Here is a 15,533-nt window from a genome sequence, read left to right as displayed (position 1 = left end):
CTGAACTTTTATCCGCTAACTTCACACAAGTCCTGTTATGCTGATCGTTGTAAGTTGATCGATTTGGAAACACTTTCATCGAGGCGAACTAAGTCACAAAGGCTGTTTGTTTTTGATGTTTTAATGGGTCATGTTGACTGTCCTAAGCTCTTGGAACAGATTCCATTGAATATTCCGCCTCGTCGTTTTCGAAACTCTCCATTATTAGCAATTCCTTACCACAGAACAAACTTCGGTTACAACAGTAGTTTTGATTTTTGTTTGCGTTCCTTTAATGTTGTTTGTAATGAATTTGATTTTCTGTTGACAAGAAACGTGTTCAGTGCTAGGATTAGAGATTTAGTATAGTTAGTTTTAAGTCAGTCTGTGCGACGTAGTCGAAGATGATGTACTAAATAAAAAATAACGATTACCTCATTAAGAGAGGTAGGTCTTAGAAACATCGAAGACTGTAGTGGTTGCATGGTTTCAAATCGATTAATGTTCCTATTAGTATTGATCGTGGAAGCAAGGCTAGGTCCAACATCGCAGAAGAATTCATTGAACTTAGTACAAATGTAACTCGGATCCGTTATTATTTGCGTGCCGTCACGTAACGTGATCAATTTATTGTGATTGTCCTTATTTCGTGTCACGTCGTTAATGAGATTCCATACCATTTTCTGATTATTACCACTCAATATCCGTTCGTAATATTCGCGCTTGGCTTTCACTTTCCTTTCTTGTAGCATCTTCGAAACGTGTCTTAGTATCTCTGATGCATGTACGTCGTCCGGATTTCTACGTTTACGTTTAAGAGCATTATCCTTCACTTTGATCAACCTTCATAAATCAAGCGACATCCAGGGGCAGAAACCTTTGAGTTTGGCTTTAGCTGAGACTGTGCATTCTTCTAAATTCGCTTTGTATCCATTTATTACATATGTTAGTTTTTCGTTAGCAGATGAATTGGGTGGAAGATTTGCTATGGTTTGTCTAAATCGGTCATCCAAGCGAGAATGGTTAACGATTCGTTTCGTCAGAAATTTTATTGAGGTATGGCATGTCATATTGAATGATGTGCAAATCAGGCAATGATCGCTTAGCTCAGTGAATACAGTTTCATTTACAACAGATTCAGTTAAAGTGTCTGAGCAAGCTACATGATCTAATATATTGTTACTGATAGGCCTCGTTACAATCGTGTTAGTTATCCGTATATTGTATGTTTCTAACATTCGCATATATTCACACACTATGTTATTAGAGGTGATGTTTGTTGGGATGTTCATATCGCCGACTAAAATACTTCTATCGCCGCTGTTTGATTCCGAGACCATATTATCTATTTCATACAAAAATTTCCTGGCATCAAAAGAAGGAGGTCTATAGACCGCATGCAAATTAGTTGCCTTTCCCTGTGATTTCAATCGACAATGTATGTGATGAAATCCATCTATCGTTACATTTCTACACACATCAACATCTAGCTCATTGTGCACAAACACAGCTAGTCCACCGTTAGAGCTGTCTCGGCAAGAGAATAATCCTCTATATCCATCGATTTGGTACAGGTTCGTTCGGTCAGCTTTAACCCAACACGATAACATCAATACGATTTTCATATCTATGCAGTATTTCTTTCAAGCTGTCAAATTTAGTCAGCTCATTGATCCCTCGTATGTTGAACTGGAGTATCCTAAATGAGGAATTTGTATTATAAGTATGTTTATTTTTAATCCAATCTTCAATACAAATATAGCTCTTATTACAATACATATTTAATAATAAAATTTGTATACGGCGATTCGAAATTCCACTCCTAACACTAGCGTTTTGGAGATGGTCCCGCAGGCGAGGAAGGACTATTCAAATTCCCTGATGAGTTCCGTTGTCTCTTCGATCCATTCTTCTCCAACATTTCAAGGTCAGCTCGATTTAGTATAACTGCAACTTTCGAATTCTCAGTACGCTTTGCAAGAACCGCTCCATAACGACCAGGCCAAATAAACTTCCACTCTACAAGTTCCTTTTGTTCGCGGACTTCAGTCAACAGTTTCATTCCAAACGAAGTTAGCTCATCCCTCAAAACTATTCTCCTTACAGGGTTAGAGAATGATTCATTCATGTCAGAAGAGAGCAACTGCCCACGAATTTTCTTTTTTGCAAACAGATCCTCCTTGATCTTATCATCCTTGAAACATACTCTAATTGGAGCTGCTTTGCCATCAATTGCATTAGAGTTTTTCGTTATTAATCGACGAGTTTCCACAATTGCATCATCTGGTAAATGGCAACCAAGTTTAGCAGCGAATGACCGAACTATGTCTGTTATATTTTCGCCACTTTTCGATGGAATCCCCAGTATGATTGCATTTTTGGCGATCGCAGCTCGATTAACCCGATCAAGTTCTCCTTCTAGGTGGACGACACGCTCCCTCAATGATTTTTGCTCCATTGATATCGATTGAACGTTGGTTTTCAGCAGGTTATAATCCACCTTCAAAGCCTTCTGTTCGGATAGCAGAGTGTCAAACTTCTCCGACAGGAAATTCTGGAATTTTTCAACTTCACCTATCGTTTGCTTGAACAACTGCATCTCGCTTCTGGTTTCTCGCACCTCCGTCAAAACTTGCCGTAGATCGTTGAGTACCTGTGATTCTGCATTAACATTAGCAGTTATCCGCTGGTAGAATTCACAGCATTCCAAAGAACAATAATAGGGTTGCTCTCGTAGCTTTCGGACGGCATTCCCTTTAACGTTATTGCACTTGAAGTGAACGGATTTGTGGCAATATGTGCACTCGATAACTTTTTTCGGGTCTTTCTCCTCTTTATCGCATTTAATACAATACACCATCTCTTCAGACATGTCTTGTTTGTTATCACCGAACCTCACAGATCACTTGGATAGGTAGACAATATGATGTGCCAAACAAAACCTCGGTATCAATAACAACACTTGTTGATCAAATAGAGTGAAATATTTCATCCTATTCATAGGAACCGTAACGCCTGAACGTACTAACTGATTCAACCAGATCGCTCAGAGACCGTACTTTTTGACTGATTTTTATATTTAATCATGCACAAATGTCTGATATAACACGCATGCTATCAGATTTTGCCTATACCTCAAGCTTGATGTGTGATGATGGATTTTATGTTGCCTTTTTCCATGGAAATTCGTTGAATTTTACAGCTTAGTAGTTGCCTTTGGATTAACTTCACAGTGTTGCCAGGTGAACACTTTTATAAGTTTAGTTTGGAGAACGTCTTTATTCGATGACAGTTGGGTTTGGAATGAAAAAAAAAGAACAATTCAGGAGCCAAGTATGGACTACTAAGATGTACTATATACTAGATACTAAAGAGAACGTTTGCTTCGTTTTCACCCCCTCTCAATCGTTTAGTCCAAGATTTCTTCCTTCAAATCACCGTGAAGGAACGCAATCTTAACGTCCATCTGGTGAAACAGGAATCGGTGATGAACGCCTACTGCCATAACAGTGCGAATCATAGTCAGCTTTGCCACGGGTGCGTAGGTTTCTTCATAATCGATGCCCGGACGCTGCAGGTAACCTTTCACCACAAGTCGTGCCTTGTAACGAACCTTCTCGCCGTTTTCATCCTCCTTCACACGAAACACCCATTTCTATTGGATTGGCTTGATACCCTGGGGACAAGATTGCAGTTTCCAGACTCGATTCGCCTTCAATGAATCCAACTCTTCTTGCATAGGCTGTAGCTACTGGTCACGATCATCTCTACCATCGATTTCATCGTAGCAGCTTGGAACATCTCTAATGTTTGAACCAGCAGAAGTTGCACTGTACGTCGAAAAGAAATTGAGAAACTTACCGGGGAGTCTGCGATCCCGTTCGCTGCGCCTCAGCAACGGTTGACCCTCATCCATGGATTCGTGCTATTCTGATTGCGAAGGGAGCGCCCCGGTGTCTGCAGTGTCTTCAAATTCGTCGTCAGTCTCGTCATGTTCATCAATGTCGGGCTTGTTGTCGCTGTGGTTTTCATCATCGGAGTAGTGGGTGATTTCCCCCTCTTGCTCGTCAGGGAAGTATACTACCAGCGGCGAGTCCTTCTTGTAGGAGCATTTTTTATACGGAAAGCAATCTTCATCGCATTTCACATCACGAGCAATAATAATCCTTCTACCCTTACGATTCCACAAACGAAAGCCATTTGGAGCATAGCCTACCAGGACTGTTCCTTTGCTTCTCGCATCTAGCTTCCTCGTTGCTGGCCAGGAATCCAAGCGAAGGTTTTGCACCCAAAAATCCGGAGTTTCTTCACGCACGGCTTGGTTCCATACCAGGATTCAGCCGGTGTTACGTCTTTGGGGAGAGCTGCTGTCGGACTTCGGTTAATCAAATAGACAACAGTCAGGACAGCTTCTGACCACAGCTCCTTGGGAACGCTTGCGTCGATCAGCATGGTGCGCACTTTTTCAACTACAGTTCGGTTGAACCGTTCCGAGACACCATTTTGCTGTGGCGTATAAGCCACCGTCGGTTCGATTTGTATGCCCTTTCTACGATAGAAATCTTTCTGAGCATTAGAGCCATACTCACGTCCCTGGTCCACAGTTAAGGTCGATATCTTCAAGCCAAATTTCGCTGTAGCCATCGCCTCATACTCCTGGAACTTGTTGAAGACTTCGGAATCCTTCCGCATCAGATACAGCACGGCAAAGTGGGTATGATCGTCAATTAAGCTTACGAAGTATCTTGATCCATCCCATCCAGGAGGATCGATAGGACCACACACGTCCGAGTGAATCCTTTCCAAGGGTCTGGATGCTCGGTCACGAGTTCCACTAAACGGGTCACGGCATTGTTTCCCTTGTACACAGGCGTCACAGAAACTCAGCTTGGTACCACGAAACTCAGCCCCCGTCATCAGATCGTTGCTTACCATCTTTTTCATGCCGTCCTCACTTAAATGCCCGAGCCGTCGATGCCATAACTTATCCGTTTCCTTCTTGCACAAGTTTGCTGACGATTTCTCCAGATTTATCTCCAGTTCGTAGAGTCCGCCTCTCAGATGGGCAGTAGCGATGGTTTCGCCGTCTCTCTTCAACACTGCTTCTTTTCCGACAAAGATTACCTGTACTCCAGCCATCACTAGCTTCTTCACTGACATTAAATTGTCGCGTAGCTCCGGAATATACAGCACATCCTTCATATGGAGCGGATACAGTTTATTGCTGTTCCCATAGATCTCTCCAACGGTCTTTGCAAGTAATGATTGACCATCTTTTGCCACATTGATCACAATCGGCTGTTTCAGCTTCTGAACGATCCGGAACACCTTGCTGTCATTACCAGGTGGTCGCTGGACCCGGAGTCGAGATTGAACACGAGTTTTTTGTTCTTCTGCTGCGCGTAGTCCCGGTTCACCATGAAACTTACTGCTTTCCTCTGCGTTTCAGCCGAATTAGCTTCACCACCAGATTTCTGCTTACAGTCTTTCTTCAGATGACCGCGTTTGCCACATTTATGGCACTTTCCTTGAAACTTGAAGTCTTCTTCGTTTTATCACCGGAGAAAACCGCACCTTTCGCTTCGCCACATTCCTCATTTCGTTCCCGACGCTTCGAGTCTTCAGCTAACAGACGTTGCTTCACAACTTCGATCTTGAGATCCTGTTCAGGAACATTTTCTAGGGCGGTTACCAGAGGGTCGTACGAATCAGGTAATGTCTGGAACAGCAGCACCATCAGGTCAACATCATCAACCTTCGCGCCAGCCGTCTTCATTTGCCGTATCAAGTCGTCGAATACCATCAGATGCGGTCTCATCGGTTCGCCTTCTTTCAGCTTCAGCCGATTGAGCTGCTTCCTTATCAGGTATTGAGATCCGATCGATTTGGTTGCAAACTTAGCTTCAAGTGCCGTCCACATTGCCTTGGCAGTCGACTTCTCCCTGACTACTTCCAAGCACTCGTTGGCCAGAAAACTTACGATTAGAGCCTTGGCCTTACGATCCGACTCATCGAACTTCTTTTTCTTCGCTTCCGCTTCCGGTGCATTCTCCGTCAAATTCTTCAAAACGCCGACCGAATCCAGATGTATCTTCATTCTAAAGCTCCAGTGCTGAAAATCCGGTCCGCCGTTGAATTGCGGAATTCCGCACACAGTATTCGCCGTGGAGCCCATAACCTTTTATAAGTTTAGTTTGGAGAACGTCTTTATTCGATGACAGTTGGGTTTGGAATGAAAAAAAAAACAATTCAGGAGCCAAGTATGGACTACTAAGATGTACTATATACTAGATACTAAAGAGAATGTTTGCTTCGTTTTCATTTACAATATAGGACAAATTAGAAATATTGACTTTATTATTGAATTACTAAAAGTAATTGAATTAGATTCGAGATGATATATTTAAATACTTATTGTATCTATCATTCCCGTAGGAATTTATAACACGATATACTCTCAGTAATAAAGTTCACGAATTCGGTTAATTCTGGCGACGACCGCGACTATTGTTCCAACATTTTATAAATTATTTTAACCGAGCCGAAAGATGTCGTCGAAGCATTCCAAAGCCGAAACCGCGAAAAAGGCGAGTAAAACGGTCATGATGAACAATCAGCAAGTCACAGAGCCGCGACGAACGCTACATCCTGTTCAACAAATACCGTTGCTGTTCCCTCTACTAGCGGCCAGATAATAGTAGTTAGTATCGATCAGGCCGGGACTGGAACAGCCCCTGAGAAGCGTATAGCTGGAGAAAAGCAAACCGGTAAATCTAGTGGCGCCGCAAGTGCAGCGGTTATTCCGGAGTCAGACCAAGGCGTTGTACTATAGGTGGACCGCAATGTCAAAATTGCTGTTCGGCCATTGCTGTTGCCATCATCGGCCATTGGGTGGTTCCGTTTTCGGTGCGTGAAGGTAACGCAGGACGTTCAAAATGTGAGCTGGAGTTGCGCCGACTGTCCCACTGTGAGTAATCAACAACGTACGGCTCCCTCCGTACCTACTCAGAATCAAACATTGCCTGCTCAGTCGCAGACGGCGAAGAGCGTTGTAATGAGTACACAAAGTGAGGCAAGGAGAAGAAGGAAGCTGCACTTGCTGAAAATCGAAGAAGAGAAAAAACTTGAACAGAAATACCTGATGAAGAAATACGACGTGCTTCTTGAGTACGGAAGATAAGTGTCAACTAGACGGAGAAAATATCTCAAATCGAGGAATGGATGGCCGATACTGAACGTTGCGATAAACAAGTTGACTCCGGTTTAGAGCCTGAGGAGATGGAAGAACCTTTGCCAAGGCAACTGGCTGGGCCTGCAGAGCATACTGCTCCGAATTTTGAACAAGGCACCGTGCAACCCAGAAATCCACAACAACATCCAGTGTCTTCAGAAGTTTCTTTTATTCATCGTGTTAACCCGTGTATGTATTCTAAACAGGAGTCAGCTAGCCGCACGACAAGCGGTTTCGAAAGATCTTCCGGAATTCAGTGGCAACCCAGAGGATTGGCCTCTCTTCTTCTCGAACTTCAGCAACTCCACTCAGATATGCGGGTTCTCCAACAAAGAAAATAGGTTGCGGCTTCGAAAGTGCCTCAAAGGGAGAGCTCTAGAAGCAGTCAGGCGATTGTACAAGCAATTGTAAAAAGGTCCGATCGTTACCATCGCCTAACATCGATAGGCTAGAGACGGTCTTCTACTTCGCGCTCACCGTAGAGAACTTGGTCGCAACAATCCAAGCATGTGAAGTGCACGATTTCGTCTATAATGCTTCTTTACGATACGAACTGGTGGAACGGTTACCTTCGACGTTGAATCTTGATTGGGCCAAACACTCTAGGGATAAGCGCAATCCAAATTTGCTCGACTTCAGCTCGTGGCTGTATTCAACAGCAGAGGATGCAAGCGCGGTGGAAACGAAATAAACGGCACGCCATTGAACTACGTTTTACGAGTTAGTGAAGTGTCGAAGATAATAATGAGTTTTCAGGCAGAATGAGCACTTTTTAAATAAAAAAATCATTAATGAAAATTAACTTCTACGTATCAAACTGGTATTCAATGTGAGTGTAAAACTTTGTTTTCTTCATGTGATATAATAATCTCATATAAAAATTTCATCTGAAGATAATTTGATATTATAATGATAAGTTTTATTGGGAAACTAATCTCGTCGCCTCGTTCCATTAACCCTCTACAGCCCAAGCCCGCCTTTAGACGGGCTTCGCGGATTCTCTTTTCATATTATTCAGACATTATTTTCAATGTTCACCCCCACTAGAACGACTTTAGAATATTTTCATCTATCACACATACACATTGTTTATGCTGGCAGCTTTTCGCTAGGCGTATTTTATGTTGAAAGTCTGAAATTCGTGATAAAAGTGGAGTAGGTTTTTTGACGTAGAACTACGTCTTTCATGAAGGGTGCCAAATCAGAAAACAGGTCACGTTTTTATGAAATAAAGTTAACGTTAATAACTTTTGTTGCCGCGAACGGATTTTGGCGATTTACATACTAAACGAATCGGAAATTCTCTAAGATTCGTTTAATATTCTATACATAAGAATCCCTTGGTTTGTAAATGGTGAAAATTCATGAAAACTTTAAGCGATTCCATTTTCCCACACATTTGTTCTGTCCATTTGTGTGCTTTCCCGAACAGATCTGTCAAGAACGAGCAACTTATCGACGACCAACGAAGGGGAAATCATAGGATTTAAAGTCTCCGTGAACAAAGGAAAAGTAGAAGAATGGAGGGGAATGCCTAGAGTATAAACAGTGGATCTCGCTGAGGCAAACTTTCATTCGGCATCGGACTGTTGAGCAATCCAGTTCACTTTGCTTTCGCTGCGCTTCGATCTAAGATTGGACCCCACCAGTGGTAATCCAACTTGGATATCGTCGTTTGGTTTTTCTGTTCGTTTTACGCATTATTCGTATCGTGTGTTTTTCTTTCCGCGTCATAAATTGGACGCTTCGCGTAGTGTGTGATGAGTAAGAAGAAGTGGAAGGCAGGCTCGAGCCCTGCAAAAAACGAACGCATTGCCAGGGGCAATAACATTTCGAGGCAAGCGTCATCTAATGATGCACGCGATGTTGGTGCAGTAAAAAGCGCTCGCACTGAACCGAGCCTTCGCGAGTGTGACACCGCATCAAACAACAGCGAAGTAGGTGATTTCGGCGCGTCGGTCGAAAATGTAAACACCGTTACCCAGGCAGCAATCAAAATCAAGCTCCCCCTGCTGGTGTGAAGGCGGTCGCTCTTGACAAACTCATCAGCGAATTCGCATCGATGGGTGTTACAGCAGAGTACAAGCTGTGTGGCATAATTCAGTCTTTTTCCAAGCAGTTAACATTGTTTGTTTTCCGTCATCATAAGGGTTTCGTTGGTGTCTTTGAGAATGCATCAACGCATTGAACTGACGTTATGGCGAAGCAGGCGTTGTGCGCCAAAAAATTATTTGGGGAATATCAAGAATCTTGAATGTCTTACTGAAATGTTATAAGTCATTTGGGCTCGCGTGCCAGTCGCAAAACTGTCTTCAACTAGGATTGCATTTGAGCTAATATTGATCATAATGAAGCAGTACTACTGTTTTCGAGGTTGTTGATATTAACAAAAATAGTTCATCTCGCTTGTTTAGTCACTAAGAAAGTAAATGTCGTTCTGGAATTTTATATGTGATTAGGTTTCGCTTGCCAGTAGCAAAACTTCCTCCACTAAGGGTGACAGCTGCGCTTCTCTCAAGCATGAGAAAGTAATGCAACTTTTTTCGAGGCTAGTAATATTAACAAAAGTGTTTCTTTTGAGAATAGCGCAAAATGATGAGAAGTGGTTATATTCCTAGTAGTTTCAAGCCACCAATGTATGGCTCTGTATGCATGCTATGGCGAACGCTTGTTTGGCGCTTGGTTTACGTTGTTCGAACGATGCCTAGAGGTACAATTCCTTTGAGGCAATACTAAATAACATGTAGCATGATATTTGACACTTGCAAGTGTTATCATTGTTGTTGTTTCCATGCGGTGCCAACGATATATTTATGTAGTTATGAGATGTGGAATAATGGTACTGGTGCAACATGTATATAATCGATTGTAGCCGAGTCTATGTCAATTGCAAAAAAGGCCACCGGAATAGCGTTCGAGGTAAATTTTCAATGCATTGACATGAAATAAATTGTGATCAGCTAGTGTATTGTTTTGCGAGAGCAAGAATGAATCATCAATCAATTATCGTCAACTGATTCTACAATGAAAAAACCATTCCAGAGATTATTCTACTAAGCAGTTGTTTCTAAAATTTCACAGCATTATAGAATAATATCCGAAGGTACAAACAAGCGACTTATATAAAATAACAGCGTAGTTCTACGTCAACAATGCGGTCGTATCTTGGACACAACCTCTTATAATTTTTTAAATCAATAAAAATTTGGGCGGTAGAGGGTTAAGAAGGATGGATTTTTGAATATACATTCAGAAACCGGGTCGGGAAATAACAGATCGTACATGTCACCATCGAAAGTAAAACCAACTTCTTTCAGTGGGTTTGAGAAGCATTTTTTTTTTATCCCAATAGTTTATTTTATTAGGCTCATTTAGCAATTCAGCTGTAACAGAGCCGAATTCATTCGAGTACATTTTTTATCTTAAGATAACTTTTGTTGTATATTACACTGTTACCATTTTGAGGCGTAAGAGTATCGCTATCTATCGATAAACATTTGTTTTATCTATAACACAGTAGCCGTTTAGGCGCAAAAGAATTCCTATTCTATCGATGCACAACACACGTTTTCGGCGTAAGAATATTGCTATTGTTTGAATGTTCACAGTTAGGCTGTTCACAGTGGGACTGTTGATATGAGGTTTCCTTTGTTGCGTTATTAATAGTGCCAATTACCGGTGCCGCAGACCGAAAATGTGAGCGGTAAGGGACTGGGATTACCGACACATGATGATTGTTGCGTGGACATAGTAGCTAGAATAACACACTAAGATGTTCAGTTGAGGGGCCATGAGTTATGAGCTCATGATCGTTCGCTTAGTAGCGGACACGCAACCAATTAGTTTACGAAGACCCCCCAAGAAAAGCATTGTCCCATATGTAGGGGCGGGTGCCAGAGCGTTCCAAAGTGCAAACGATTAGCCGAGTTCAGTTATGACTCGAGATGGGCAGCAGTGCGAGTGTGTAAACTCTGTCGAAAGTGCTTACGGAAGCACAACGGATCATGCAGGCAACAGAAGCAATGCGGAATAAGTGGTTGTACTTATTTACACCACCCTTTTCTCCACAATGGGAAACAACAAAACAATAGTTCGTCAAATGGAGCATCACTGCTATGCTATCAGAAGGGACATCTCAGCAGAGCTGTAATATTCACCAAGCTCAATCGAAATCTTTGTTTCGAATACTACCAGTTCGTCTCTATGAACCCTCGAAAACAGTACAAGCCTTCGCGTTTATCGATGATGATTCGGAACTCTCGTTAATGGATCAAAGGTTGGCCGAAGAGTTAGGTCTGAAAAGTCCCAAGAAATCTATGTCTGAAATGGACAGGAGACGCAGCGTTTAGAAAAGTCGTCACAGATTGTAAGTCAGCAAATTTCAAATTGCTTCAGTCAGGCAAAAAAGTACGAACTTTGTTCCGTACATACCGTACAGAGTCTACAAATAAGACCGCAAACCCTACTCTATTCTGCGATTCAGAAGCAGTACCAACATCTTGTCAGGCTTCCCATTCATTCGTACGAGAACGCCTGTCCTCGTATAATGATAGGTCTTGTTAACCTCAATCTCGGACATCCACTGAAGTGTACAGTGAAGGGGAAGGACAACCACAAGAACCGATAGGCGTCAAAACGCGTCTTGAGTTGACCGTCTATGGAAGCTGTGTGTCAGAATACGCTGCTGAACATTCCGTTAACTACCACTCCTTGCAGATCTGTCAATCCAACCAATACAACGATGAGGTTCTCAATAAAACAGTTAAAAGCTTTTTTTCGTTAGAGAGCATTGGAATTACTAAGCCCGAAAGACCCTTACAGTCTCAGGATGACCAGCGTGCCCTGATGCTTCTGGAATCCCTAACAATATTTCCAGATGGAAGGTATGAAACGGGACTACTGTTTAAGTACGACAATGTGCGTCTGCCAAACAACAAAGAGATGGCGCTGAAGAGGTGGCAATGTTTGGATCAGAAACAGTGAACGCGAAGATCGAAGACCACATCGAGAAGGGTTACATACGCAAGCTAACCGGTGAAGAGGTTCAAGCCTACCCTAATATCTGGTATCTCCCGATGTTTCCAGTGGTAAATCCAAACAAATCCGGAAAAATAAGGCTCGCGTGGTATGCAGCCACAACTCACGGAGTTTCTCTGAATTCCGTGCTATTGAAGGGCCCGGATCTTTGAACGTCGCTGTTATCTGTACAGATACAGTTTTGCGAATACCGTATTGCAGTATCCGGAGATATCCGGGAGATGTATCAGCAGGTATCAATTCGGAAAAAGGATCAACCGTACCAAGTGCACCCGTGGCCGAGTGGTTAGCGTCTCACATTATCATGCCGGGTGTTCGGGTTAGATTCCCGTTCTGGCCGGAGGATTTTTCGTCAGAGAAATTTCCTTCGACTTGCACTGTGGTCACGCGTATTCTAGAGCTTGCCCCTCGGAATACATTGAAGGCGTGTTATTTGGCTTAAAAAATCTCAACTAAGTATTAATAAATGACGCTAGTTAATGCATTCGTTGAGACGGCAAAAGTTCCACAGAGAACGTTAACGCCATTCAAGAAGAAGAAGATCAACCGTACCAGTTATTCTTCTATATTAAAAGTGGAATCAATCCGAACACCCACGTCATACAAGTCATGACGTTTGGAGCCTGTTGCTCGCCAGTACTGCGAACAGAACTATCCTACAGCTGTTGAAGTAATCGTGGAACGCCATTACGTCGACGATATGCAATAAAGAAGCAATAAAGCTAACGAGAGAGGTGAGGAAAACTCAAATTCAATTCAAGTGCATCTGCGGGAAGGCGCCAGACGAGTTCCCCGCAGTACTAAAAAGGCTAAGTGGTTCAGTTGAGAAAATCCTCGGATGTGGTGGGACACTTCTACAGATAACATTACGTTTAAAATTTCTGATCGTATAGATGTGCTGCTGTTGTCTGGTGGCCGTCGACCTACAAAACGAGATGTCTTGCGGACTCTTATGATGGTTTTGACCCGCTAGGGCTTATCGGACATTTTCTGATGATCCTCAAGACGCTTCTCCAAAAGATATGGCGCTCGTCAATCGGCTGGGATCATTCGATCAACGACTCGCATTTCGAAAAGTGGTCTGCGTGGTGTGCGTCTCTCCACGGAATAACGACGCTTCAGATCCCTCGCTGCTATCGAACAAAAACTTCTACAGACGAGCACGATGACATCCAACTACATACATTCGCCGATGCGGTGAAACCGGCTTCGCTGCTGTTGTATACCTGAGGTTTCAAAAAGACACCTGCATTAGTTGGAACCTCCCCTTTGATGTCCTCGGACCACCAATACAGCAATACAATACTTTGTTAGATTAGAAGTATTTTCCAATAAAATATACAGAAAAAATATGGGCGGGTGCTTTGAGATATAAAAGTTTTTAATTTTAAATTTAATTTTTAAGTAATTATTTAAGTTTATAATTATTTAAGTAATAATTTAAGTTTTTAACAGTGTTATTCTTAAAAAGTTCATTGATTTTCCAACAACTTTGTAAAAAATCATGTTTTATTCAGACATCTGGATTATGAATTAAGATTTTTTGTAAGAAAGATCAATGATTTTAAATACTCCCTTTTATAAAATCATTCGTAATTGAAATGACATTGACATATGACATTGAAAATTATGATTTTTTCCATTATAAGTACCATGTCGAGGATAGTAATAATAAGTAAGTTAAAATTTATTAAAATCGGGTTAACGCCTGGCAGATTTGGCGTGGAATTGCTCTTAATTAACACTTTGACGTCCGCACGGTTCGTAAAAAGATATGCGCTTGGCGCCGGCAGCGCTAACTCGGATTACTTGGCTTGTCGCCGCCTGCTCTTGAAATTATCGGGAAATTAGAAATTGTTAAGTTTTACTAATCTTATCGTCAATTTTCATAAGTTCTTAACCCTGTTCCCCTGTTTCATGTATTTGCGAAGATATACATACGTAAATATTACAAACCTGTCCATATTTCCTCCACTATATGTCCATGCGGGTAATCATCGATAAAATGTTCTACTTTTCGGTCTGTTTTAATTTTAGTAAAAACATTGAAAAATATTCGGCCGATTAATTCGAAAAATTCGAAAAATTTTTTGCATTTCATATTGAAATGCAAGAAACGGCATTTAAGTTTGGAAAAACATGAGTTTCGAAAGATATAATTAATTAAAGTTCTTCTTAATATGTCCATTTTTCCCCATCCCCCTACTTATGAAAACATAAAACTTGATAGCGTGTGTAAGTTATTGTTGCCTAAACAAAACCCCAACAGAATGCAAACGATACTAAAGTGCTGTCGCCGACCACTGAGATACTATGCGCACGTAACCACTGTGGTGTCGCCGGCAGTCAGGCGCTAGTTTCCGTGCGAAACCACTGTGGTGTCGGCACTAGCGTATTGTGTTTTGTTTACAAACAAAACACAGTAGACTTCCAAGATGGCTGAAGAGTAATTTTAGCAAGTTGGCCCACCTTAGGATATACTTCTAGGCGCCTTGATATAGACTTAGACTTGTTATAGATAGATAGACTTGTTAGTACAGTAGAACTCAGATTATCCGCGAAATGGTCTGGCAAGTTCGAAAATCGAAAATCGCGGATAACGCGAGAATGAACTAAAAATGAGGTGCAGACACGAAATAAAATATTTCAGAATAAAAACTATGTTTATATCACTGGACGATAAAACTAAGTTTTAACTATCCCGTATTAGCGCACAAAATCATAATCCGTATACTCGAGCACGGTGCTTGTCTCTGTAATTTTGATATTGTGTATTTTTAGGCGTTACTGGTATTTATTTAAGGTAAAGAATAATATAATTGAATGAAAAAACTCCAGAAAATATTTTTTCTTCAGTTTCATCCAATAGTCATTTAATTCAGCCTCAGCCATTGTTATATCGCAAGCGAGTAGACATAGTTTTTTCTCCCGCTGCGAATAATCGTTGTTTATGTTTATTTTGTCTAACATTATATATAATTGTACGTGTAAATTTCACGGGGCATCACGCAGGCCGTGGAAGTGAGTTTTACCGTCGTTAGTTTGTGTCCGTACCGCCTGTTTATCCGCCGCGAATATCGTGTGTACCAGTAGTATTGTGAACAATTGTTTACGTTTGTTGAGTAGCTAGCGCTGGTGCGGTTACAGCGCCGTACACAAGTTTTTGGACATATCGTTTGTGTTATCCTGTTTGGTGTATAATTTGTAACACTTTTTAATTGTACAAAACAAATAATTTTCGTGCTGTTTGTGGACATACCGGTTGTCGGGTAAGGGCTGGGCCTCC

General features: G+C 41.7%; 1 protein-coding gene across 5 annotated transcripts in view; it reads right to left on the bottom strand.

Annotated features, from left to right (window-relative positions):
* The window catches only part of LOC129762724 (DNA polymerase eta), a 104,726-nt gene that overhangs the window by 45,832 nt on the left and 43,361 nt on the right, over positions 1-15,533 (bottom strand). Inside the window, exon 5 of one of the 5 annotated variants that reach the window (XM_055761241.1) lies at positions 6,146-6,184. The exons of 3 other annotated variants lie outside the window; for them this stretch is intronic. In XM_055761241.1, coding sequence (XP_055617216.1) covers positions 6,161-6,184 — 24 coding nt within the window. In that variant the 3' untranslated portion in view covers positions 6,146-6,160. Of the gene's footprint in view, positions 1-6,145; positions 6,185-13,149; positions 13,474-15,533 lie in introns of those variants that run through there. One more of the 5 variants, XM_055761239.1, reaches the window with a different exon arrangement.

Source organism: Toxorhynchites rutilus, chromosome 1 (genome assembly GCF_029784135.1).
Source record: "Toxorhynchites rutilus septentrionalis strain SRP chromosome 1, ASM2978413v1, whole genome shotgun sequence".
Lineage (NCBI taxonomy): Eukaryota > Metazoa > Arthropoda > Insecta > Diptera > Culicidae > Toxorhynchites > Toxorhynchites rutilus.
This window is presented reverse-complemented; position numbering and strand designations above follow the sequence as displayed.